Source organism: Pogoniulus pusillus, chromosome 30, assembly GCF_015220805.1.
Source record: "Pogoniulus pusillus isolate bPogPus1 chromosome 30, bPogPus1.pri, whole genome shotgun sequence".
Lineage (NCBI taxonomy): Eukaryota > Metazoa > Chordata > Aves > Piciformes > Lybiidae > Pogoniulus > Pogoniulus pusillus.
Window position 1 is genome coordinate 7,726,437 of NC_087293.1, and position 27,940 is coordinate 7,754,376.

Below are 27,940 nucleotides of genomic sequence, written 5' to 3' on the forward strand. Positions count from 1 at the left end.
TTTTCAGTGTTCTTCCAATCTGAAAAAAGGTTGGACAAGACCCAAAAAGATCAGTTCTCTGTAATGACTATGCACCTAGGATAGCTAACCTGAGAAACTAAAATGTGATGTAGACCTCTTCCTGTTAGAGCATCTTACCTTGGCTATAAAGACTTCCAATACCTTGGCCATAAAAATAAAGAAAGATTTCCAAAACCTAGATTTGAAACCCCCACATTACACAATAAAGTCCAGTTAAAAATGTAGAGAAGGATGCAACACAAGACCCAGTTCCGTGAGGAGTCAGGCACTCATTCTGTGTTGGCCACCTTATAACCTCTCCTCAGGCATCTCTAAAAGATAACTTTCTGAAAAACTGATCTAAAGTTAGATAATGAAAAGAAGCTACATTTCAGTTTTTCAATGTGGTATCCAGCTTCTAGGGGAATAGATGTGTTTTCATCAGGATTTCATAACAAAAACTGCTGCTGGAAGGGGGAGCTTAGGGTCTCCCAGCAGCATCTAGCAACTCCCATCAGAGAATGAAAAATGGAACTGACTTGCACTGTCCAGTGTAAGAAGAGAAAAAAAAGTTTAAATAATGAAAAAAAAAAAAAGATTTTAGACTACTCTGATTTTGAAAGTTTGTCTATTCCATGTGGCACAGAGGAATAAGTGTAAGAGGTGAAATCTTCCATTAACTACTTCAATCACTTTGCAAAAACATCTCCAAACTGCAATGCAGGAGAATATTAGAGATGAAGGAGGAGATGCTACAATGTAGACTATCTTTAAGCATATCTGATATTTAAAAAGAGACAAATGTGCCCAATCCTGGGAGCAGCAGTATGTCTGCTTTGCAATTTCTCCTACATCAGTGATCAGAAGTTCCATCAGGGACATCACTAACCTCAGACCTTATACCTCACCTATTAGGCCATGCTAGAATGCAGTGCCCCAAGCGTAGGGTGATACTTGTACTATTTATTCTTCAAATTTTGAAGGATGCTTTTATCCCTTGGGAAGAGAAGTAGGAAGGGGCCAGCAATGCAATTTGATGTAGTTCCCAGTCTGAGTGGCATGATCCATAGTCTTTTGTTACTATGGAAATCACTGCATTGAGAACCTGTATGTAGGCAGCCAATTAAAATGTCAATAAAAGTAAATACATTTAAAGAGGTCATGGCCACGCAATATGCAATGAACAGCAACAAAAAAAGGCTTAGATTTGTATCATGCTAATTAAATTGACATGGTTATTGCAAATAATTTTGTTTCACCTGGAGCTGTAATTAAGTGACACCACTTAATGAAAAGGAACCAGTGCTGATTGAACATGCTTCTGTAGTCGAGCTCCTCTGACAATGAAGGATGTTTCTGTTTACATCTCTCATCATCTCACGTTCCCAGAAGCCAATGTCTTTCCACTGAGGTAAACAGTGATTTTTAAAGTAAACCATTAGAAGAGTTTGTGATTTTTGGACAGCCTTTAACTTAGCTTTTCAGTAGGTACATTGCACGCTGGAAAGAAGTTTGCAATAATCCAAAGTGTTGTTTCTCCACAAGAGAGATTTAGGAAAGTAAATATCAAAGCAATCAATGCAAAATTGAAGGTTGCATTGCCTTTCCAGTATGATTTAATCAGGGAACGGTAGGAAAAACTCTGTTCTCTTTCATCGTCATTTCACTGAGATTATTCCACATTTAAAACACATTTATACATCTGTTTGGTCCCAGAACTTCCCCAAGAAGTTGGTGTAGTCACAAACTGAGAACTATTTGTGTTATTACAGAATCACTGCATGCGAGGGGTTGGAAGGGACTCAAAAAGATCCATGGTCTAGCCTTGAGCTCTGTGGTAAAGGGTTGGACTTCATGATCTATGAGGTCTCTTCCAACCTTGGTGATACTGTGATACTGTGAGTTCAACCTCCCTACCAGAGCAGGATCATAATCTAGCACAGATCACAGGGGAACACATCCAGACAGGCCTTGAAAGTCTCAAGAGAAGGAGACCACACAATCTCTCTGGGGAACCTGTTCCAGTGCTCTCTGACCCTTACAGTAAAGAAGTTCCCCCTCGTGTTGAGGATGAATCTCCTGTGCTGCAGCTTATATCCATTGCTCCTTGTCCTATCACAGGGAGCAAGTGAGAAGAGACTGTCTACCTTTCTTCCTAACACCCAGCCCTCAGATCTTTATCAAATCCCCTCTCAGTCTTCTCCAGACTAAAAAGCCCCAGCTCCCTCAGTCTCTCCTCATTAGGCAGTGCTCCAGGCCCCTAATTATCATTGTAGCCCTCTTCTGCACCTTCTCCAGCAGATCCCTGAACACAGTACTCAAGATGGGGGTCTCACCCTTGATCTGCTGGACACACTCTTCTTAATACACCCCAATATCCCAATAGCCTTTGTGGTCACAAGGGCACATTACTATCCCATGGTTAACATGTTATCCACCAGGACTCCCAGGTCCCTCTCCACCGGGCTGCTCTCCAGCAGCTCACCTCCCAGCCTCTACTGGTGCAGTTTATTATTCCGCCCCAGATGTACTTACACAGCATAGAGAGACCAGATGGAGAGAGACACTAACAAAGCTCAGTGTTAATATTTCTTTCTACTTGAGCTGGAGTCTTTCACCTGAGCGTAGAGCAAGCACCAACTTTATTTTAAGGTGCAGCAACAGCTTCTGCTGACATCTCCTGCCACTATGTGGAAGTGTGATGGATGGCAGTAAGGAGACCTAAAAAAGAAGCTTCAAAGGATTTTGCCAGCATCAGCCACAGCAACCATATGTCCCTAATTTGCATAGCCAAACTTGGCAGAATTCTTTTATTACAGTTCCTTTTGTGGTCCCTGCAGATGCCATAAATATTTTCCTACATAGAGATGCTTTGCCACATTAATTATTATAGGATGGTTTTCCTAGGCAAATGGGAACACTGCCATCTAATAATTTGGCTTCTTGGTGATTGATATATTGAGCAACACAAATATGAGCTGGATCTGGAATATGTATTGGATCTTTCGATTGCATCATCAAATTTGGGTCTTCAATGATTTTTTTTTAATGCTTTTGAACTTGAAAGTGAATTCAGTGCTTTTAGAAAAGAAGGATAAATAGAAATGCTCTGAGCCAGGAACACTGTTGGCAGTGTCTGTGAAAACTCTTTCACCCATTTCTGTGAGAAAGATCCTATTTTTATCCTGGGCTGTTCACAAAAAAAGATCATCCTTCAGGTTTACTGTGTAACACAGTCAGAAGACTGAGAAGGGAGTCTGACAGGTCTTAAATTATTATGGAAATCATATTTCCTAAGGAAAATCCAGATACCTCTGGAGAGAAGTCTCACTAGAATAGGCTCATTACAATGCTTCATCCTCCCTTTATTATTGCTTCTGGAGATACTTCAGAATCTCTTCACATCTTTATGTTAACAGAAATGAATTTTATTAAATCTGTCTTCAGATGAAAGGTTGAAAACCAGTACTGACAAAATGAAATTGTTGTGATTGTCATGACATTGAGATGTATATATGTGAACTAATGCGAATGAAGAGGAGATCCAAATCTAGGGAATCAAAAAAAAAATCAATTCAATTTTAGAAGGAAAACTGCTTTCCATCACTTAGGGTAATAAGAATCTCAAATTCAGCTAATAGCTGTGCTGCTTTGGACTCTGAAAGCTCAGGAGACTTCATGAGCTGTAAAAGCAAAGTCAAGTACAGAAGATCAAACCCCATTTCACATGAGATCTGCACACAAACATCGTCTACTTGGCAGGCTACTGAATCTTTCAGCTCCAGTTTAGCACAAGCTGTGGGTGGGTAGTTAAAGAACATACATGCTTCCTTTTGGTTAAGCAGCCCAGCAGTGGGAGAGATTTTGGTCTCAAGATGTGTAAAACACAACCTGTGCGCATTTACTCCCTTATCAGTTACTCAAAATCATGGGTATAGCCCTGTAAAAATAACAAAGGCAAAATTAGATTTTAGGACATACAAGACCCTGAGAGCCCCACTGTGGGTGCCATACTTTGTTTAACTTGATTAACAGTCCTTTAATATGTGCTTACAACAAAGGACTGTCAGAAGTCTGACCAGCAAGACTCAGTCACTTCATTACCAAAGGTGGGTAACCAGTGCTCTCACAAGGAAGACAGTCGGCTGCCTTGGGATCTGTCACTGGCACTACACACTAATAAGTGCTTGCAACATCCATCTTCACAGGCAGATCTGTCTGCTGTCTGCAAATCACTAAGCAAATTGGCAAATAGCCAAAGCCTCTGCTCTTTCTCTCCCTCCCATATTTTGGGCCAGAGAAAGAAAGGAAGGAAACAATGCCAAGACAACCTTGGCAATTCTCCCTGTGTTTGTCACTACTATCTCATTTCAGCTACTAAAAGTATTGCAACATACATATGAAGGCAAGAGCATCTGCATGGAGAGGAAGGCAAATGCTTTGACCCCTAAACCTATTCTTTGTCTAAATCTAGTTCCAAGTGCTAGAACACATGTTGATAGGGGATCCAAAAGCGATGTCTGAGCAATAGGTACCAGCTGTTTATATGTGCTTAAATTGGCAGCTCACTTTTTATGCTTTAAAAAAAAGAATATATACAAATAATGAAATTTCAGTAAGTACCAAGGTAAGAAAAATCTATCCCCAGGAGACCGAAACCATTCAGTTACAGCCTCGAGGCTATTATTCTATGTATGAACTTGGCCAACTTTATGCACCGAGGCTTTGAAGGGTTTGTATCAATTCTATTGACTGTAATCCCCTGATGACAGCCACAATCAGTGTTTTAAATGCACTTAACTTGATTAGGTCTCAGTGGATTGTTTGCTTTTCCAACTATCATATGCTTAGGAAGAGTGGAATGTAAGCCTGGCCAGCTCTCAGGCATTCTTTTATTGATCCTGACCCTCTCATCTTGAAGGTGGTGAAGCTCTCCTTGACATTAGTGCCTGTGTGAGAGAGGAGTGTGTCATATGTTTATTTAAAAATAAACAAAGTTAACTGAATTGAAGAGAGTGTGGGTGTTCAGCATCAGTATTTGGGAGAAAATGAGCTTTATTCCAGGCCAGGGAAAGCAGAATGATTCAGTGAAGAGGGCCTGATTTGATTTCATCTTAACTCACCTTCAAAATTCAACTCCGCTACTGGATACCACAGAGGATTCCTGAGTTACTGCTACCCAAATCTCTCCTGTAATAGCCAACCAATTTTAATAATGGCTTTAACCACAAATCTCAGAAGGTTTCAGGCTCACTGCACCCTACATAAAGTTTTTACAGTACATCCTGTCACCAGTGTCCCTGTTCTACAGATCTTTGCACACATGGCAAAACCACCCAAGAAAGTTTGTTTTACTTATTTTGCTTCTATTAACAATCCCATGATAAGCTTCAAATACAGCCAACAGGAGAAAATGAAAACTGCCTACAAAAGGCAGGACTTCGAAGTCACAGGGCTGAGACTAATAGAGACCACATTTATGGAAGTATGTGCATTTAAGTGTTTCAGGTTTAGGATAAGATCCCCTTTGCCAAAAATGTGGCAGCTATATTTGCTAGTCTCCATGGGAAATGTTATAAAGAATCAAAAGCAAACAAGTTTTCCTTTCAAATAAACTTGACCCGTATGTTTTAGACCCATGTTTCCCTTTGAATCCTTGTCCTTCTTTGATGGTGCTACATACTTTTCACCCATTTAAGAGCAAATACTCTGTTGTTATAGCAATACTTTCCCACAATTCTACCATGAGGGCCTCTCTGGTTTATTGAAGCCAGGGCTCAAAAGTCATCTTCACTCCTTGCACACAGCTCCTCCAGGCAGGATGCCCTAAGCTTAGCTATTGTAGTGCCATCATAGCAACTAGAAAAAGAAGTTAATCTTAGTGGCAGTGTAGAGGGACCCAGCATTCACTTCTGAATTATCTATTGATCTCTTGCACTTTCCTCTCTCTCTTCTCGAGGATCTGAGAGCTGGAGTCCCTCTCCTAGGAAGCGCCTCCTCCTGTTCAGCCTGGAGGAGAGAAGGCTCCTGGAAGAATTTCTGGCTGTATTTCAGTATCTGAAAGGGACCCACAGGACTGCTGGAGAGGGAAAAGGACTGTTATTTAGAAGGGCTTGTAGTGACAGGGTAAGGGGCAATGGTTTTTAAAGTAGCAGAAGGCAGATTTAGGTTGGACATTCAAAAGAACTTCTTTACAATCAGAGTGGTGAAATACTGGAACAGATTGCAGAGATGTGGTTGAGGCTTCATCCCTGGATGGGCAACCTGATCTAGTTGGAGATGTCCCTGATTGCTGCAGAAGGTTGGATAAGATGACCTTTGAGTCATTGTCCAAGCTGATGCATTCTGTGATTCTCTTCTTGAACATTGATGCATTTCCCCCCTCCTTGTTCTCAAGCTTTCTGTGTGGAATTAACTCTATTCCTCCTACTTTAGCTAAGATAAGATTTTTTTAAAGCTATCTGAAAACAGTCTTGTTTCACTGTAGCTTACACAACTTTTGTGTTGTTAACATCCTTGGTAGTTTAGGAAATGAGCCCCATCCAAATTAACACATGGGGTGATGGGTTTCCAAAGCACCATACTGGACTGTCTAGCAGGAGTGAACATGAGACCTCTGAATCCACAAGGAGGAAATCACAATTGTAAGTTAAAGTGCTTTAACCCTTTCCTTATGAGCAACAGCAAATGCAGACTTCACTGCAAGGCTCACACATCACAAGGAGAGAAAAAGCCTCACTCCAATGTACTCCAGAGCTGTAATCACTTATTTAATGTATTTGCTGCTAATACAGCTAGGAACCTCAAATAATGTACAATTAACAAAAATATTATGGTGATGCTTTGCCATCTTACTTCTGTATCAGATTTCTCTTGCTTCTGCTCAGCCTCACTCTGAGCTTAGCACTCCTCTACAAACAGCTCTGCAGGAAGTCTGGCACTTCAGAAGTGACTTCTCTTTCTGGACATGTCTTGTTATAATTAACTGTTCTTAGCAGTATGACTAATTGCTGAAAAAGGAAACGGTGATAACCAGGAGCTGAAGTATGGTGTTACAGGCTACCAGACCTCTGCACGAGCACTTGATGGTTGACCTGATCATGTCCTGGCGGAAGTCAGTGGAATCTCTGACACAGATTGAAACTGTCATAGGATCAGATTCTGGATCAATTGAGATCCAAACTTTAAATAGCATTTACATGCATCAGTAGCTGAATGCTATGATACCATCACAATAACCCAAAAATTTTTGGGGCAGAAATAGGTTGATGTCATTTGCCTGAAATAATTTCCAGCAGCATCTGTTCTCATGAGATAAACCAGAATATTGTGAAGTGCAAATACATCATAAAAACACTGGATTGTTTGTATTAATAAAAGAGTTGTAATGGGAAAAAGAAAATGATCCCAGTCAGGATCCAGGACCTGGTTATATATATTTTGCTCCTGAAACTGTCCTCCTAGGTAACGTGCACAGAAGAAGATAACAGCTAGTCTTCTTTGCAGGATGAAACAGATAGCTGTCAGGGAAATCACAGAATTGCCTTTAAGATTACCAAGTCCACACAACAGCCAAACACTTAAAAGTCTTCAACTAAACCACATCATCCCTAAGCATTATGTCTACAATATCAGTTTGCAAAATAAACAAGCAGGCATATCTGAACCCAGTTACATTAGGCTTATTGGCCAGTCACATTCTTTGACTGTAATGAATTCTCATTCAATAAGCAAACAAACCCAGAAAACCCCAAGAAAACCTCATTGATAATCGTGCCTGTTCACAGGGCTTTCACTAGCTGAGTTCAGAATGACAAATGAAAGACTTCAGATCCATTTTTCTGTTTTCAATGAAAAAAATGTTTAACAGCATCATGAATATTCATGAATTTGGCACAGCTCCAGATTGAGAAAAGACAAATCAAACAGGAAAACAAAACAGTCCACTTGGCTCTACAAGTGATGCATTGGATTTTGTGTGCTAAAGTGTGCACTTCAAAAAAGATACAAATCAAACTTTGCTGTTACTGTGTTCCAAAAGAGATAAATTCCCCCAACAGCAAAACCAGACTTCTAGTATGCAAAAATAGTAACACTGGGTGGTAGCCTCTAACTGATCTAAAGACTATATACTGGCATCAGAGGAGAGCAAAGGTTGAGCTGCTGTTTTGCAGCTGCTGCTCGGGGTGACAGGTTCTGGAGGCCCTTCAGCTGAAACAGGTGTGTTGCCTCTGGTAGTGCTGCAGACTGGTCTGAAAGGTGCTGCCTGCAGACCTCCAGCTCCTCTGCCTGCTGCAGAGTGGACAGGGTTATAAATTGTGCTTTCCTGGGGACAGTCTGTCAGCTGTCTGTGGTGGCCTCCACCAGCCCTTGTATTTACATAGGTCAAGGACTGGATTTGAAGCTAAACTTTATGCAACAATAATACAGGAGGAAAAAAAATTGCCTACCACAATTCTCTGAAGTCCTTGTACACATAAGAGTCACAGCCCCTCTCAGAATGATCACCAGATCTGCTGAGAGTGGGTTCAGAGTTACAGCCTCAGCACGCTGATGGACATGAGACATTGAAATATCCAACTGAATGACAAAAGACTGCAGTCTCATCTAGTGGCTCTGAGGATGGCATCTTACTCCATGACCTGATGCTTTAACCATCCCATAGTGCCACTTGCACCAAGGCAGTACACTTTTTATCTATTTATGTAATGACCATGCAACAGACTCTCTTCATTACAAGAAAGGATAAGGGAGAGAACTTGTCTAGAAGACTGTTTATTTAGAGAAGTCAGAGTCATTCTCACTGTTATTATTTTCCAGCCTGGCTATGTGGAAATTTAATATACAAACACTGGAACTGCGATAACATTTTGTCCTCTCTCATCACATGCTGGAAAGATATTACTCCTCTACAACACAACCCAAGAAAAGATATTATTACTCCTCTACAACACAACCCAAGAAAAGATATTATTACTCCTCTACAACACAACCCAAGAAAAGATATTATTACTCCTCTACAAGACTGCCCAAGAAAAGAGATTATTACTCCTGCATAAGACAGCCCAAGCAGTGTCCTATCAAATGCAAGCCTCACATTGTGCTTAATCGGACAAGAGAAATTACAGCTCCAATCTCCCTATTTCTTTCTTCAATAAGAACATAAGGAGTGGAAGATGCAAATATATAATAAAACAAAACAAAACAAAAAGAGGTTGGTCAAAGGCGGAAAAAAAAGAAAGACTTACAGTTGGGTAATTCATGTAATATGAATCTCAAGTTCCAGCACAATCAGCATACACTCACTCATATAAACGTACTCATATCAGAATATAAAGCTTAATTGACATGACCCCATTCACATCTGCATGAGAAGCAGACTAAGCTGAACACAAGAATTGAGGTTTAACTTAAGGAAAGTTGGAAAGCATCATCCTGTCTCAGTGTGGAAAAAAGCATGCATTTTACAGCTGCTGTCTCCCAATCTCAGTTCCATATATCTGCATCTGCTAGTTAGACTTCTGCAATGACATCACTCTTGTGTCTCTAAGAAAACTGTTCTAAATCAATTTCATAGGAGGGTGGGGGTCCCAGCAAACACTGCTGAGGCCTTGTGACAAGTCTATCCCAAGCACACAAAACAGGCAGGTAGCCAAGCCAATTGCTAGAATTGAGCATGGTCTGAAACAGCCTGCTGCACACTTAGGCTCACAGACATGATGGAGGGAGAGGATGAGCTGCCTCTTGCTCAAGCAGCGACTACGAGAGTATTGTGGACTGACCGTGACAAGGGGAAACCAGCAGATACTGTAGTGACCACAGTCACACTAGACTAGGAAAAACAGGTTTATGGTGATGAAGAGGTGTGCCCAAATCTTTAATCACTTATCCACCAAATGGAGCTAGGCATCTTTGTTCTGGATCTCCTCTTAAACTCTTTGTGATAGTTTAAGGATAACTGGAATATTTTAATGAGACAACTTATGATTATAGGCTGTGAAAACAATGGTGATGTCTACTTCACTCCTAGGCTTGCTGAGATGTATAAAAACAAGGACACAAACATAGATAAGACAGAGTGTGTATAAAGAGTCTGTATTTCTGTTTGGGATTCTTCTGTGTAACTAATCCTTCTGCTTCTAAACCCCCTTTGCCAATCCTCACAGCTCACCCTGCATGTAAGGCAGACTCTTGGATAAGGTAGAGGGTGGAAAGAAGGTGGGAGGGTGGTTGGGAGCCCCTTCTGGGGACTCTGATTTCTGTGAGGGCTGTTGTGTTTCAACATTACTTTTAACTTGTATATTTCTGTATATAGCTGTATATATTTGTAATATATTGTAAATACCTGCTCATATCTTTTGCTAAGCTGTGAATATAAAGCTTCATTCCTTAACTTCCAGCTCTGCTGAATCTAGTCTGGCTGATCTCATAAGGGGAGGGGGTGGCAGCAGGTAACTCCCAAACCATCACACTACTGGAAAGCAGCATGAGGACACAGCACTTCAAAACTCCTCTCCACTTGGTAAGTATGATTATTCAGGGTTCTTTACTCAGGTGAGCAATCTGTACCCTTAGAACCTGACCCAAATTTGCTAACTTAAATCTGACTTGATTTAAGCATTTCCACACTCAAACACTGCCAAGTCACTTTGGTAACAATTAAGATGTTGACAAAAGAAATAAAGAAAAGGGGAAAAAATCAAACAACCAAAGTCTATTAACCACAAACAGCTTTACCTACCAGGTCAGGAACCATTATTTGGACTCTTACAACACTTCTATAAGATTGTTTCAAGCCTTAGATAGCATACTAGAAAGATTAAGAAGCATAAATGGCAAGATTTAAGAATTACCTAATAAGAATCAATCCAGATCCCAATTTTCTTCAATATGTTTATCTGGAATGAATTTCCACACACAGCTCTTTTCCTTTGTGAATGATGAGTGTGATTTGCCATTTGTGAATGATGAGAGTGATTTGCCATTTGTGAATGATGAGAGTGATTTGCCATTGGAATGGGCTGCCCAGAGAAGTGGTGGAGTCACCATCCCTGGAGGTGTTCAATAAAAGCCTGGATAAGACACTTAGTGCCATGGTCTATTTGACTGGATAGGGCTGGGGGACAGGTTAGGCTGGGTAATCTTGGAGGTCTCTTCCAACCAGGTTGATTCTATGAAGCTCTAAAATGGAACAGAGAATAGTTCACCATTTTTTTCCCCTCAGACCATATTCAGATTGAGTTGAACTCAGTTTGTGGTTCTTATTTCCCTTTCTATTTTGCATTTGCAGTAAAGAGAAATAAAAGACAAAAACAGTTATCCACTGAACACTTGAGTACATTTCAGAGCAGCAACTGTGATTTTTAACAACTAATGTTCTTTTGTTTGTACAGACTCAATTACTACAAAGCTTTTGAATTTCCTCCTCTTCTTTCATGCTTCTGACTCTGAATTAGTAACTGAGTATTCGGCAAAAAGACAAATCATAGCTAGCCCTTAGGCACCCTTTAAACAATTATCAAAGTAACATTCCTTATCCATCAAGAGTTTTTTGGAGCAGAGAAGGATTCATGGATGTTCACTTGCTCCTGCCACGAATCTGTTAAATTTCCTCCTTGAATAGCCCAGACTTAAATGAAAAGACATAAGAGAAATGAGCAGCAGTGGGATATGTGGAGGCAGATATAATTATGCAAAGCAGCAAGACAATCACTGCCTTTCTGAACAATCAGAGCTTCCCAGAACAAGAAGTTCTTGACCATTTCCCATTCCCAGGAATCGCCAGGATCTAGTCATGACTCACTCTCATTTAGCACTGTGAGAACAAGAGAGTTGTTGTGGCTCTTTCTATTGAGCCTTCTTACCTAATATGCCTACTGCACAATGTGAGGCAAGGCAACCCCAAAAATGACACCTTCTGCTCTTAGCTTTACTACCAGGGATGAAAGGAGTGCTAGCCCCAAACCAGAATAACCAGTAATATTTGAAAAGTAGCTAACTGAGTCTGTTATATAAAAATCACTTCACAGAAGCACCAGGAAATCATCATCTAATCCCTATCAAATAGGTAAGCAATTAAACCCCTCTCAACAGTATTTGTTGCAGTAGAGAGCACATTCCCATCTGCAGGATCAAACATCACTTCACAAAGCCAGTATGTGAATGAGGTTATTCTTCCCCTGTACTCAACACTGGTGAGGCCACACCTTGAGTATTGTGTCCAGTTCTGGGCTCCTCAATTCAAGAGAGATGTTGAGGTGCTGGAATGTGTCCAGAGAAGGGCGACAAAGCTGGTGAGGGGCCTGGAACACAAACCCTATGAAGAGAAGCTGAGGGAGCTGGGGGTGTTTAGCCTGGAGAAGAGGAGGCTCAGGGCAGACCTCATTGCTGTCTAAAACTACATGAAGGGAGGTTGTAGCCAGGTGGGGTTGGTCTCTTCTCCCAGACAACTAGCAACAGAACAAGGGGACACAGTCTCAAGCTGTGCCAGGGGAGGTCTAGGCTGGATGTTAGGAGGAAGTTCTTCACAGAGAGAGTGATTGGCATTGGAATGGGCTGCCCAGGGAGGTGGTGGAGTCACCATCTCTGGAGGTGTTCAAGCAAAGCCTGGATGAGGCACTTAGTGCCATGGTCTAGTTGATGGGCCAGGGCTGGGTGCTAGGTTGGATTGGATGATCTTGGAGGTCTCTCCCAACCTCGTTGATTCTATGATTTACTACTTGTGTTTATGCTGTGTGTGCTGTGGTCAAAGTAAGTGCAGGAGCAGATTCTCTTGCAGAACCGAGGCTTAGAGCTTCACTCCTGCAAATGCTGCTATCCATACATAGCATTTTTGATGTCATCACTCCTAACAGAATGGTCTATCAGACTAAATTGTGCTTGATTTTAGTGGAAGATGGTACAGAGTCATTCCCTCATGGGAAATCCCTGTAACAGTTAATAGAGATGAACCTGAGAGGGCTGTAAAGGTTTCTAATGAGGTTCCATCTGAATCACTCTAAAAGCCTGTAGAAAGAAACACAAAACACACAAGCCTCTTCCTGTAGATATTTTCTTTTTTGTTGTTCTCTAAGCCAAAAAAGATAATTGCTACATTTATCAGATAGTTGCGATAGGGAGCTGAGAAAACCCTAGAAAACACTCGCAAAAGACTATTTCCAAGAGCATTTTCCCTTTCAAGAAGGGTGAGACCTAACAGCTCTCCTCAATGTTAAGGACAGAGGCTGCTGGTGGTTAAGGCTGGGAGAAAATTCACTCTCCTGCTGCAAGGGGGGAACTCTTAACTCCTCTTTCTGCATTTGCATCACTCCACACAGCTTCTCCAGGAGCTCTCATTTGATGGCAACTGGCTAAGAGAAACTCATGGAGCAGACTGAGGCTACCACAGTTTCACACAGCTCTCCATGAGACATCTGTGTATTTTTGAGGCAGCAAAATAGAGGTATTAATACAGGAAAAGAATTGCTACTCCCACCATTAGCATTCAGCAAAAGGGAGAGGAGGGATTCTGAACAACTGCCAAAAGTTCATGGGATCAATTCAACTTCAAAATGGAGCTGTTTAAGAGCAAAAACAAAGTTAGCATGCCTCATCTGCTATTAGATCCCATCTCCCTTAAGCACTCAGCAACACGCAGTCAGGGACTGCTTCCACTCTGAAGTATTTGAAATGTAATTAAACATGGGTAGGAGTAAAAACAGTGTTGAAGTAGCTGACATAAAATCATGCCTGTGGTGAAAGGCGAAACCAGTTATATGCCAGAGCAGGAGACTTCCAGTTTATTGCTCTCTATCCATTACAATCATGACATATTTGCAGTTCTGTCGTCCATTAGGTGTACAGGATGAATCAAAAGAACACATTACAGTGGTTTTTATGTCAATGTTTACTTTGAGTAAGAAAAAAAAAAGCCTAGCTGTTACCATAGCAATGGACAAAGTACACATCACCTGAGCTACTATGAAAGTTAGAAGAATGCAAAGTATAGAGGACAGCACATCGGTAGCACGAAGGGAGATGAGACACACTACTTTTAGATTTCTCTAAAGAGCCTTCAGAAAATATCAAAATTAACCAGCTGACACTGTCTGTAGCCAGCTGATAAAATCTTTGCTCAACTGTGTCAATATTTTTGCCCAGTGTTAAGTAAAAAAGCACTGTCTCAGGCAGATAAGAGAAACATTCTTAAACAGAACTCTAGAGCCTTAGAAAATGGAGATTAAACATCATCTTCAGGTGTTTCTGTCCAAGCTGTACTGCCACTTGCAATACCCTTTCATGGGCTTTGAACAATTGGATAGAAGATAGTTGAACAGTTGGATAGAAGATACTAACACTTCACCAAAGTCACCGGGGAATTGCTTTGAAGATCAATGTCACCTAGCTCAGACCCTAACAGATGCAGGCCATAAGGTTGCTCTAACTTCCCTTCAGAGAGTTTGTTGTGAAACTAAACTCCTTTGGTCTGGAATCACCACTTTCACATGCCACCACTCAGTAAATCAAAGCCCAGTGTCGAGGGTCCAAATCCCTGGGTTGAATGCCACCACGATGTTACGTGTAAGGTTGGGCAGCCCTCCTGCCACTACTGCTGACTCGTCTAACACCACCTGCTCTCTGCTCTTCTGTTTGCCCTGAGCCCCTCCATTCAGACAAGCTCTGTTCTCTTCACAGTCTGCTGAGTAGATAAATGAATTACTACATCATCCTTTCATCATCTGCTGTCTCAGAAAATAACACGACCATACATGTAAGTGTACATTGTCTGCTGTTATCATCATCTAACCAACACCACCACACACACAAAAAGAGGTTTGGCCGTTCCTTCCTACTGGAGCACTGTAATCAGGCTCCTATGGGAAAGAAAAGCAGAGGCACCTGCTAACATGGCCCTTCATGAATGCCTCGAGGAATAAAAAGCAGCCTAAAGCCTGTGAATAGTCTCACTACTTTCGACAGGACTGAATCTGGGTATGTTCCGAAGTGACAGCTTCCTGCTGTGGGTTGGTGTTTCCATAGGAAGAATTCTCTATGCAATCAGAGCTTTTTCTAAGCTAGACATAACCTCAAGCAAGAAAATATTTTTGTTGCTAGTGCTGGTATTTCTACAACCTGATGAAAGCAGGCACACCAAGTGACTCAGTGACTCCAGCAATTAGCATCACAGCACCTAATGCTTTCTAAAGCTCAAAGCACACTCGGCAGCTATGCAATCCATAGGAAAACTCTTTCCTCAAAATAGCATCCACAAACGTCCAATATGCCAAATAAGGAGCTCCCTTAGGCTGGTGAGGAACAACATTTGTGCTTTAATGATCACCTGTAGCACTGAACTGCCTTCCCCTTACTCCTGGGGCAAGTGACAGACCGAGTATGTCTTTATAATCTGGAATACCAGGCACTCTCTCATCTGTAAAACCAAGCTGTGATTCGTGATCCACAACTATTTCTGTGTTCTGTTTAACGACTAATCAGGGAGGTTGAAGAACTGAGCTCTAGACTTGGGTGCATAAGTACCACATCTTCCCCTTAATGAGCCTGTCTCTCTTGTACAAAGAGCTCAGTCTCATAGCACTTTGGAAATCAAGGCTTACATCTTAGAGCCAGAGCTTGTAAGAATGAGCAAATCTTTTTAAGCAGTGTGACAGCTGAGAATGCAGAGGGCTATGAAATGCTTCCTCCCCAATTTCTGGGTTTTTTCCTTTTCTTTCCTAAGATATGCACCATTTCTCAAGTTGTCTTTTCTCTAGTCTTGCTGATCTAAGCAGCAATATGAAAACCTAAAATGATGCTGTTGGAGATGATTAGGCTGTTAGTGCAAATTAACCCCCCAGCAGCTTTGTTAATAGAGACATTTTGTAACACACCAGGAACCAGACAAACAAACAGAAGAAGATGCTGAATTTCTTTTTAACTCAGTCTCATCTAAACTATGAATTAATCAGATTTTCTGTGCACTGAAAATCTACAGAAATGCAAGTTTCTCTTCAAAAGAATACTGCACACAACAGCACACACCTCTCTGCAGAGGCAGAACACACAGCGTAGGGTAGGATTTCAAGGAAATAGAGAGCACCCCAGTGGGGTCCCAAAGGAAATGAGGCTCAAAATAGGAATTATAGGAAAGCTCAGCATTCTGCAGAATTAACCCTTAAGTGCAAAGCAGCACTTGCTGTCGTCCCCACTTCTGCTGTGGAAGTTTCAGCTGTGAAGTGCCATAAGAGCACATAAACAAGTTGAGTATGTGCTGTCATGAGAGAGGAGCAGCAGCCTGCCAAAACAGGAAATTCAATCACTCTGACAGTTTCTGTCTTGAATAATGAGCCTCACAAGCACCAATAAAACAATACAGATAAACCCATCCAATTTTACAATACCTACTCTTGGATTACTCCCCATATTTCCACTCCATTCCAAATCCTGCCCCCTGCAAGCCTTGAAGCTATGGCTTGCCAATTCCCCTCCCCAGTAGCACCCCAGCAAGACACTACTGCCTTTACAGCTTTAACAGATGCCCTAGGTTTAAAAGCCTTGTCATGCAATTTTTCTTAGGGATACTCATTTCCATTCAGACCTACAGGCTCACACATTTGCTTACTTATAGTGGCCTTGGAACCCAACAGCTTGTCAGATAATCACATTGAGGATTCCCAGGAGATTCCCTAATGCATCAGATCACAGCCCTTTCCAGACAGGCAGAAAACATTATCTTGCTTCAAATAAAATCCACTCCCAGTAGTATGAGATTTCCCTTCCTACTGCTGGTTTGGGAGGACTGGGGTTTATATGGTATGATCTTTTAATGAGCCACCATTGTTTCTAATTAGGCAAGTAACCAAGGATTTAATTAACTGTTGTAACTCGAGTCACACAAGTGGCTAATAATCTAAATAGAAATTAAGTAGAGGTGCCTTATCTCATCTTTAAGCAGCCTTGCACATTCAGAGGCTTTTGCAAAGGTCAGGTAGAGAAGAGGTGAGCAGGAGACACACTGTACCTCCAAGCAGCCTCTCAAAACAGGACAAGAGCCAAAAGACATCAGTGTGAATTTAGCAACACATGTTACAGGGTACTTGGAAAAGAAGGCAGGAATGATTTCATCAATTTGTTCAGACTAAAGGGGATGGGAAGGAAAACTTACATGAGGGGATATTAACAAGACACTGTAGTATGAACTTTCTTAAAGATATGCAGATTAAATTGCCAAAGTTTAACCAAAACCTTCAGCTCCAGCGCCTGCAGCAGCAAGTCCTGAGACTAGGAAGTCTCAGGCTGACTCCTGACACAATCATTTTACAGTCAGAGAATGGTTTAGGTTGGAAGTGACCTCAAAGATCATCTAGTTCCAACATACATCCCCCCAACCCCGCCATAGGCAGGGACACCTCCCACTGGAGCAGATTGCTCAAAGCCTCATCCAGCCTGGCCTTGAACATCTCCAGGGAGGGAGCAATCACAACCTCCCTGGGCAACCTGTGCCAGTGTTTCACCACCCTCACTGTAAAGAACTTCTTCCTAAATTCCAGTTTAAATCTCCCCTCTGCCAGTTTAAACCCATTCCTCTTCATGCTATCATTATAAGACCTTGTATATAGTCCCTCCCCAGCCCTCCCATAGGCCCCCTTCAGATACTGGAAGGCTACTACAAGGTAGTTCTCTTTCAGTTACGATCAGGCCCTACAATGGCCCCCATCAATTCCTTCTGCTTTCCCAGTCAACATACGAGAGAAAGCTTTTATAGTTGAGCTATATAAAGGTATAATACAAACTACATATATAGCTCAGGTTTGTTTGTGCTTGACTGATTGTATTCCATGTCTTAGTCTGCACCTGGGAAAATGTAGGTATTAGCAGGAAGGCTGACTATCATGTGGTGATAGCCCTGAATGTAGCTCAAAGAACCGACAGACTTCAACTGAGCACACATTTTGGAAATGCCTTTCACAACACAAAGAAAATCCCTGCAAGTATTACACTCTTGGTTTAGTTAATTCTGGAAGACTTGTGCATGATAGGAATTCTGCTCTCCAGGCAGCTGGTCAAGGTATTAAGGATGATGTTTTCAAAAGGAAAGCTACCATATTTGATTCTTGGTGCTCAGTATCCTATGGGCATCTCTGAACTTCACTGCACAGCTCTTGAACACATCAGGGTCTGTCTCTTCCTGGTTCTATGGTTGCAAAGCTGTGCTCCAGTGACTCTGTCATGGTCAATCAGCAAACATCTTCCAATTTAAGGAACACAGACTCAGTCTTAACCCAACAAATCCATAGCTTGTTCTCAGTACTTAAGAGTACACTACATTGGAGACATCAGTAGAAGTGTTCAGAAGGTTTCTGAAGCACTACTTCTTTCAAAAGGGGAAGAGTGCCTGCTTTCCTTTGCCTAGGTACCTTTGATCTCAAGTTAATAATCAGGTTCTTTAAAAATGCTTTCCAAACCTGACTCACTGCTACCACAGACTCAAGTGAGTTCTTCATCTCCTCACTTGTTCTGATGAGAAGCATCTTCTCACAACGTCTATTTAAACAACATCCTCGCTAGCTTCACCTTGCTGAGAATGAGTCATCTGCTTGGAGGACACAGCTGTCTCTGGTAGGAAACTGATGCCCATGAAAAGTGCCTGCTGAGGGATAATGAAATCAAGCTGTAGTGTGATACCATTCCCAAACCATCATTAACACATTTTCCTCATTGAAAAAGTATTTTCTACATCACAAATGCCTTTCTTTTAAAGTTACACTGGGAAATATTTCCCCTTTTACTTTTAGCCTGTCATACTCTCTAGTAGATGACAATGAGAAGTGCTTCAGCAGACTGTGTTCCCATTGCTTACTGAAGCAGAACATAAAAAATTATACCAGATGATTGCTATGAATTTTTAAGCACACATTTACTTTGGAGAAGTCTTAACAAAGCACTTGCAAAGTGCTAGTACACTTTGTTACTTGCAAAAACCATCATCCCCAGTGTAACAACTTCTGTATGATTTACTGTTGCCTGTATTACGTAACATAGAGATGCCTCACGGTGATCAAGGCTTGTGGTACTGACTGATGCACACACAGCACAGCCTCCACCCTGAATTGTGCATAGTAGAAGCAAGCAACCTGAGAAGATGAACACGTAAGCAGACATCAAATGATATGCCAAAGGTAACACTGGAAAAGAAACCAGGTCTGGAGCAGGTCCAGGGGAGGGCCACAAAAGTGATCAAGGGGCTGGAGTACCCTACAAAAAGGACAGGCTGAGGGAGCTGGAGTTGTTCAGCCTGGAGAAGAGAAGACTCCAGGGAGTACCTGAAGGTTGGAGAGAGACTGTTTACAAAGGATCAGGGGCAATGCTTTGAAATTAGAGAAGAGCAGATTTAGGCTGGATATTTGGAACAAGTTCTTTACCATGAGGGTAGCGGTTGCTCAGGGAGGTAGTCCCATCCTTGGAGATATTCAAGGTCAGGCTTGACAGGGCTCTGGGCAACCTGCTCTAACAGATCATGTCCCTTACAGCAGGGCAGCTGGACCAGATGACCTTTGTAAGTCCTTACCAACCATTACAACTCTATGATTAGTGTACAACAAAGACTAAACTACTACTTTAAATCTACTACGAAATAGGTTAGAGTTTAAAATATATATATGCACATAAATCACACTCTTCATCAACATCCCATTTACTGCAGGAAATAGATACTTGAGATAAGATGTCCTGAATTATGGGTTAACACACAACACAGAATGGACTCATCTCTGGTTTTGGTTTCATATATTGTGGTTAACTCCAGCTTCAGTTAGTCATTAAAGTCACACTTGTGACACTTGCATTTGCAGTGATGCTAACACCACCCCACAGCAGTAAAAACTAAAAAAAAACAATAACTTAAGCACAGGTTTTATAGTACTGAAGGTGACTTCATCATAAGGTAAAATTAAAATGCCACTTTCTAAAATGAAACAGCAATTGCCCAAAAATGTTACTACTGTTTTTTCTTTTATATATGGCAAGTAGAAGAGCCGAGGGCAGTGCCAAGCACAGACAGCTCCGAGTGGTTCACTCCCTAGGGAGGATCACACAGGTCTTCCATGCAGAACAGGCAGATTTAGTGCTGGAGATTCACCTTTTCCTCCAAAATTATTATTTATGGCCAGATCACACTCTAGGTTTTGAAGGAGTGAGCTTTCCAAGCAGCACACTGATGTTATGATCATAACTATCTAGCCATTCCGTAGAGCTACTCCGTATGCATCCTCCTCTGGGTTTTTAGCTCCTCTCAGAATTACCTAGAGCAGTACTGCTGTCAGTACTCATTAGGAACTGACATATAAAGCTGCCTCAGCTGATGGGTTTAATAGCTTTCCTCACTACATTTATTCTTTAGCCTTCTTCCAATTTGTAGATTTATTATCAGTACTAATTGCCCATAGTCTTAGGCTGATTTGTTTGCTGGACAAAGTTAATTTGGTAGCACTCTACAGGTGCAATGAAGTGTACTGCAACGAGATGTACAAAGAAGCCTGAGGGGGGAAAGTACTACTGTTTTTCACCTCTCTTCTCCACTTAGGGCAAGTAACAACTTCATCCTCTTTCCCTTTACTTATCCTGCTCAATATCTCCTGTAAATCGGGTTAGCTGATGGTTCAGCACCTTCTAGAGTGAGTTAGAGATTAGCTACTGCCCAGCAGAGTAGCAGAAAACAAAATCACTTAGCACTCCCACACCTTTTGCCTCAGCCCTGTGCTGTACAGTGCTCTGCCAGATCAAATGTGGCATGTCACATCACAGTAAACAGACAGAAATATCTTTTAATGGTGTAGTAGCTACAAAAGTATTTAAAGCTACAAACACAGCAATGCACACAGGCCAGCCTTTGCAAAGCTGCCTAACGCATTCAACCCACCAACTCCCCAGTACTACAAACAGAAATTGTGCCCAGCTTCCTACTTACCTGTGAGTGCCTCAGCATATACATGCAGCAATGTGTCACTTTCTGAATGTTAATCTCGCAAGAATAGTTTATTTTTAGTATGGTTATGATTTTCCCCCCTTATTTGTAGCCTGCTGGGTATGAGGGCAATTCATAAAAGCATTCAAGGACAGGGTCTTGCCTTAAGGCTCTTGTTTTTTAACCCTCACAGACTGTACACCCAAAATGATGCCTCTGATTAGAAAAGCATACGCACACACATGGTGAAGTGACAATCAATTGTGGTAGGTCTGCTGAAGACAGTGATGTTTACTTGTAACAGCTCTGGGAAGTTCACAGAAGACCTAAGTGATCCTTATTTTAAATGCTGCTAGTTTGTTGCCTTTCTGTCCCATAGTGACACTACTTTTTTTCTTGCTCATAGTTTACCCAGCTACTAGAGGTAAGTAGTCAGCAGTAAGTGTAGTTCTTCTCTCTCTGAGGACCCCAGAAAACCTTCCTAACAGTAGCAATGCAGTGCAGCATTTTCTTCCCCCTTCTCTATTTCTTCAGGTCCGTTATCAAGCTATTCCCATTTATACTATGACTGATAATACACAGCAAACATGAAACTCCTTCCATCAGAGGATGTCAAAGTCTTATAGGAACAGAATGCCACAGGCTTCCCACCCCAACTGCTGACCAACTGTTTGCATTTTCTACTTTATAGATAACACGTGTAAAGATGTAACAGAGTATCACAGTATCACCAAGGTTGGAAGAGAGGTGACACAGAAGGACAGGAACAGGTCCGTTAACACAGCCTCCATCCTGTAACCTATCGGTATTGTCTGAACTGCTTTCACAATAGCTCTGTGCTAGTCAGATGCAAGAAAGGAAGATCTGTGTTTATTCACACAGTGCTCCTACTGTGTTAATGTACTACCATGCATAATTCCCTTCACTCCCTGTCATATCAGTCATTCTCTTTGACTTTACTGGTGTTCCTGGGCTGATAGATTTATAGATACAGTAATAGGATTCTGAATTAAGACACAATTTAAGAACACAGTTTCAATTGCAATGATTTGTGGATATGAGGTCATTTAGACCAGTCTACTTTCCTCTTGCCAGAGAAGATTTGTAACTATTATTTCTCCCCCCCTTCATCAAAGCAATGATCACATGCTGTTTGCTTCAGCACTGGATGCTGCAACACTTCAATGAATAATATACAAGAAGCAAAAAATAAACAAATCCACTACGCCTGGGGATAATGTGTGGTGTGTTTTTCTTTAGGATGATTAAATGTGAATGCATGTCATAGGATGTAGGGATTGCTTTGCTGGGAACTCCTGAGTCTAAGAGCATACAGGCCTCTGTCTAACCAGGCAAATGGCCATGGAGAAGGTTAAAGAAGCCCCTAGGCAGACCCAGCACATGCACTGGCTGCTGTATTCACATGGTTTTTTTCCCCTTTGAGATACAAACACCCCACAGATTCCCAGATCAAATCCCATAGTCTCACACACCCAGGATGATTCACTGAAGATACCATATTTTTATCATCACAAAAGCAGTAACCTCATCTTGGCTTTTCCAACTTTTCACTTGCCCTTGGCCACCAACCTTTGCAGCCAGCAGAACGGGCCACCAAGTTGATGATTCATGGGTTGGTGCCACATGACTGTCACCAGTGGATATCAGCTCTCCCTTCCTATTGCAGTGGTCAGGAAAACAGTTTAAAACCATTCCCTTTTGTTCTACATGGAATTGCCCTCCTGTACACATTAAGCAAGGCTTTCACCCGAAGCCTTAACAACAGCACGCATCAGCATCTTTGGTAGATACAAGAGACTGACATGCCTGGAAGACAAAGTTTTCAAAATCAAGACTGCTTTGAAGCACCACATTGATTTTCTTACCCTTAGTGGTGAACAGAAGGAAGCACACTGAAGTGTCAATTTTAGACCGTGACTAAGCTCTACACTAGATCTCAAGACACTGACCACCTACCCCACACTAATGGAGGCAATTTGAAACAAAACAACAACACATCCTTGGTTTCTTCAGCTTCTTGTGTTCAGTTCAAAGGGGCTTTCCTTTTTTTTTTTTTTGTTTTGTTGGGGGTTTATGGTTGGGGGTTTTTTAAATGCAAATCCCCTGTTCACCAAAAGGATGTTTCAGCAACAGAACACAACCTGAGCTCTGGATTTGTGATAACACAGAATAACCAATACACCAACAAATGTCAGACTATTCACTTCAAAGAAAGCAGTCACCTATTCTTAAAACCAAAGCAAATCCATTCTGTCCATAACAGCAAGCACTGATGTCCCACGTTACCATCGCTTTTGCACCTCTCAGCTTTCCAATGATAGCCCTGCCCAGGCAGTCACATTCATTTCTGAGCAAAGAAATACATGGCCAGATTTCAGCAAGCTTGTTTATCTTCAATCACTTTTCAGGAAAATCAGGACTGTGACATAGACCTTCAAAGGGTGATCCCCCTCTCCCATCAGCCTCTCACACACCCAGTTCACTGCCTTTGGGTTCTTTTTTTCACCACAGATAGGCTTGTTACAGGCAAAGTATTCTGTTTCTGCTGTTTTGTGGAAAAGGATTTTCAATAAAAGAGAAGCAAAAATGTCAGAAAAGACTTTTATAACAGAGGTTTCACTCACAAACAGGTGTCTGGGAGATTATCTCGCCAACTTAAAGCTGCAAACATCAGAACAATTCTGGGATGTCTAAAATCCCTCTTTTTTAAAATAAAAGCCTTTTATCTGCCAAGCGACACTTCCTGTTCTAAAGGCTATTCTCCTGGGTAGTTGTCAACTATGTATTAATCTAATTCATATAAGCCTTAGAAATAAATACTTTCATGTGCAGAATCTTTTTGGGAAACTCTGATTCCCTGAGGCTTTAAAGAGCAATTGTTGCTTATCACCGTGGAAATTTCCCTTGAATTTTAAGCCTGGTAACAAGGAATAATAAAAAAAGAGATACATCAAATATTTCACTGATTAACAAGTTTCCCAGTCTTTTTCATCCTCCAAGGATTTTCATCTGATCAGTAGGGAAACTGCTAAAGGAGAAAATGAAAAGAAAGCGATCTGACCCAGTGAGGCAGTTATTGTGTTCCCAGGTCTTGTATTAGCTGCTCCTGTCCAAAACAATGGCACCCACTTCTAACAGTCCCTTCCAATCAACACCAATATCAAACACATTGGGCCTTACTTTAAAAGGTAGACCTGCTGGCAAAGACAAACCCTACTTAACTACCAGCAGATAGTTAAAACACCTCTCTCAAGAGCTCACATAACAAAACCACTCTATGTGGGAGAGGCAAATCACCACGAGAGCGCTTTACAATTGAAAGGTAATTGAAGTTTTGCTAAGTTTAAGCTCTATGCCTGCGCAATAAAAACCTGATTTTAAAAGCCCTGTAAAGCAGAGATCTTTTCTGGTTCCTCACTGTTTGTCAGTGCACAGAAATGGTCCAACTAAAGCAGCAAACTGCCATTTTGTTCATTGTTGCATAACGTGGGCATGGGATAAATGGCATGGCATACATGGTAAAAGACTCCTAGTGATGGAGGCTTTCCATCCTATTCACAGCCTTCGAGGAGGAAAATAATGTACCTTAAGGCCTAGGAACAACCTTCAGTGCAGATTAACTTCAAACTGGTTGAGATTCATCCCACGTCCTCAACATCTGTGTGTGCTACCACATTAGAAGCATGCATAAACAACCTACTGTACCTGAGGATGAACTGATCCACTGTGGAGTTGTTGGCAATCGTCACATAAACGTTCACAATCTCTCCTTGCTTGACAGGCTTCGAGGGCAGCCAGACAACAATGCTGTTATCCAGCCGCAGCTCCGTTAGCCGAGAGGTCTCCTGGCCTCGATAGAGGCTGACAGATCCAATCCTCTGCAAGTGAGACATGGTTTCATCCACCCCATCTTTTCCTGGCCGGATAGCATTTCCCTTCCTTATATCCTCTGCAGTACACTCTCCCTTCTCATCTCCCGGTTGAATAGTATAGTAAAGCTCCACAGGGCTCCCTTCAAACTGCTCCGGTGATTTCTTGCGGCCCGTGACAACCGTAGGGGGGTTAAACCAGCTTGGCAGGAGCTCCAGCTCTGCCACACACAGCCCCAGGTCCCCTTTCAGCCTGCAGCTGCCTCTGACTTCCCGCGTCTCTCGGAAGGCAAACACCCGCAGGCAGGGCAGCCGTTCCGTGGTGCTGTAGTCATCCCAGTCCCGGCCCACGATGTAGAACAGGACCTGGACTTTGGGCTTGCTCAGGTAAATCTTGTTGCTCATTATGTAGGCCTGAAGTTTCCAGTTATAAGTAAATTTGTTTGCAGATCCAAAAAAGTTGGAAGTTAACATTAGGTCCTGGGGCACGACTTGTTCCACAGAAAAAGGTCCATAGCTGGCATTTAATATAGGTGGTCTCTTGGCTTTATATGGGAAGAATGACTCCACTCTGGACTGCAAACTGGAATTTCTCATAAAGTCCTGGTTGGCTTCCTTGAGAAAGAAAGTGGTCTCAGCACTGAAGATCCGATAGCTGACAGGTAGGTATGTTGGTAATGAAGAAAATCTCTGATTATTGTCCGAGACCCCTCGGCAGTCTGTCACTGATAAGAGAAAAGGTGATGCAAGTTAGAGTAGAGCTGCTTGTAGTTATAAGCTAGAGAAACCCATTAATTCATGCAAAAAAAAAAAAAAAAGGGTGCAAAAATGTTCGGATGTAGCTAATTCTTCTTTACATTACATTCACAAAAGGAGAAAAAAAAACCCTGACCAAACAAAACCAACAAACAACAGAACAGGCTTTAATGCAGCCTTGCATTTAACTGTGAGAAATGTTTTGTGACACAGGTGATGTACAAATGGATGTCTTCACCATCACCAGGTATGTGTAACCATAGAGGAAGCAGGAAGAAGGCTCACACAGTAGTGCTTCTCCCACCAGCCACTCCCCATGGCTGTACTGAACTGCTGCAGTGCTTTACTAATATGTACCTAATCTATAGAACACTCATTGAATATTCTGACTATGGCTTAGATGAGAAACAAACAGGTTTCTTGTCACTCCTATGCCATGTCTCACCTCTCTAACAGAAGTTCAAGCAAAGCTTGTGTAAGTATGCACAACCAATTCTCTTAAGGATTGGCCATAAATCAAAGTCAAAGCCTTCCAAAAGCAATTCCATAAGTAAACACGTGCTCACCTTCCCCATTCTTTTTCTGGTCATTATTTCATTGAGCTATTCTATTTCATATTGATTTATTCACCTATTTCATTTTCTACTTTCATTGCCATCCCCTTTTAAACTTTCTGCCCACCTAGAAACTTCCCTCCTGCCTTTCCCATGTTTCTGCTCAGTTACAGCACGGACAAGGCATTTGAAATGTCAGTTTGCCTCACTGAACCTCAGCCTCCGAAGGACTGCTAATCATTGCTCCTGCAGGACACTGGCCAAGAGATCTAAGGTAGTTTCCTGTCCTACAGACAGAAGCTGCTTTTCTAAGAGCTGATATAGACACACACCACCAGTCCCACATTTCCCTCTCTTTCTCCATCAAAAGAACCTTCCTCTCATATTACTGCATCTATGGTCTGCACCTCTCTAGTTTCAAATAATCAGTAGCTCAGCCTTCAAAGTTATTTAACTGCAGATGCCCATCAGAGGATAGAAATATTTCAATGAGTATTAACATATAAAATGCAGACAGAAATCAGTATATACTTGGCTGATCTCAGGTTTCAGCTGAGTGTCAGATTTCTTTTGACTTAAGTCTTATTTTCCTGTTATAAAGATTAATAATGATTGCCAAAAGATAAAATTACCTAAATTAAGGTAGGCAACAACAGAGAACACAGTTAAAATACATGAGGATTATATAATACTACCCACAGCCCCTCTTCCTAACATACTGAAAAGATTAACTGTAGGTACAGCATGTAAGTGAAGGATGATGCTTCTAGTGTTAAACTGCACTTAGTATTTAAAAGCAGACCTTGCCCTCAGTTTTAAAGTCTTTGGGGAATTCTATCAGCCAGGATTTAAGGTTCTAAGTTTGACTCCTTTAAAGAAGAAAAGCAATGATAAGGACAGTGCATACTACGCAGGAACACCTACAAAGCCCTACAGAGAGACTCTCAGCAGCTTTCTCACAAAGGTCTGCAGCTTGAGGATTTGCAAATAACAGACTCGCTCTCCTTCTAGCATATCTGGCTGCTAGCATGCTAATTACCTAGCCAAACTCCAGTAAATGTTTTCAATTAATAACTAATCAATATTTGTCATTACACCAAATGACTACTGCTGACAGACTGCATCACTACAGTCCTGTTGGGTGTGCACACCACTAGGGCACCGGCACCACTGGTGCTAGCTTACAGACTGCTCTGGAAAGCAGGTGTTAGGCAATTAAGGAAAAAGGAAAGGAACAAACACAGAGGAGAGGGAAAACAGAACTCCCTGAGGATGGCAGCCATAAATTTGAAATAAGAAATTAAGACATGTTCACTCATGTTTAATTCATGGATGGTAGAATTAGTTCCCCTAAATAAGCAAACTGCAAGGAGTGGACAAAAATAAGTAACTAACTGAAAAATTAAAAGGCAAGAAGAGAAGAGGGTAAGAGGCCTCTCAATGAAACACCAGCATGTAGGGAGTCAGCACAACACCTTCTCTGCCAAGTGCATTCACATTTAAAACACAACATCAGATCAGCACCATTACAATCCTGCAAGTCTCCAATCCTTGGCATAGATTCTGCTTGAAAGGAATCTACAAATGCCACCTCCTGAGCTGACTGATTTCCCCTTAGCCAACCTGAAAGATGAATCTCTTCAGGTTACATCCAAAATTGCCGTTACACTTAAATAAGGAACGCAAAGAAGATCCACTATGGACCACGGACCTTTTGAAAAAACCAGCAAAGTTCACATATTTCTTCTGGCCCAGGAAGAAAGCAAGAACTTGTTTCAGTAAAACAGCAGCAGTTTGGTCTC

At 41.7% G+C, this 27,940-nt stretch overlaps 1 protein-coding gene across 3 annotated transcripts in view; it reads right to left on the reverse strand.

Annotated features, from left to right (window-relative positions):
• TMEM132C (transmembrane protein 132C) overlaps positions 1 to 27,940 on the reverse strand; it is a 245,586-nt gene that overhangs the window by 149,610 nt on the left and 68,036 nt on the right. For all 3 annotated transcript variants that reach the window (XM_064169089.1, XM_064169090.1, XM_064169091.1), the window contains exon 2: positions 24,665 to 25,553. In XM_064169089.1, coding sequence (XP_064025159.1) covers positions 24,665 to 25,553 — 889 coding nt within the window. The remainder of the gene's footprint in view (positions 1 to 24,664; positions 25,554 to 27,940) is intronic.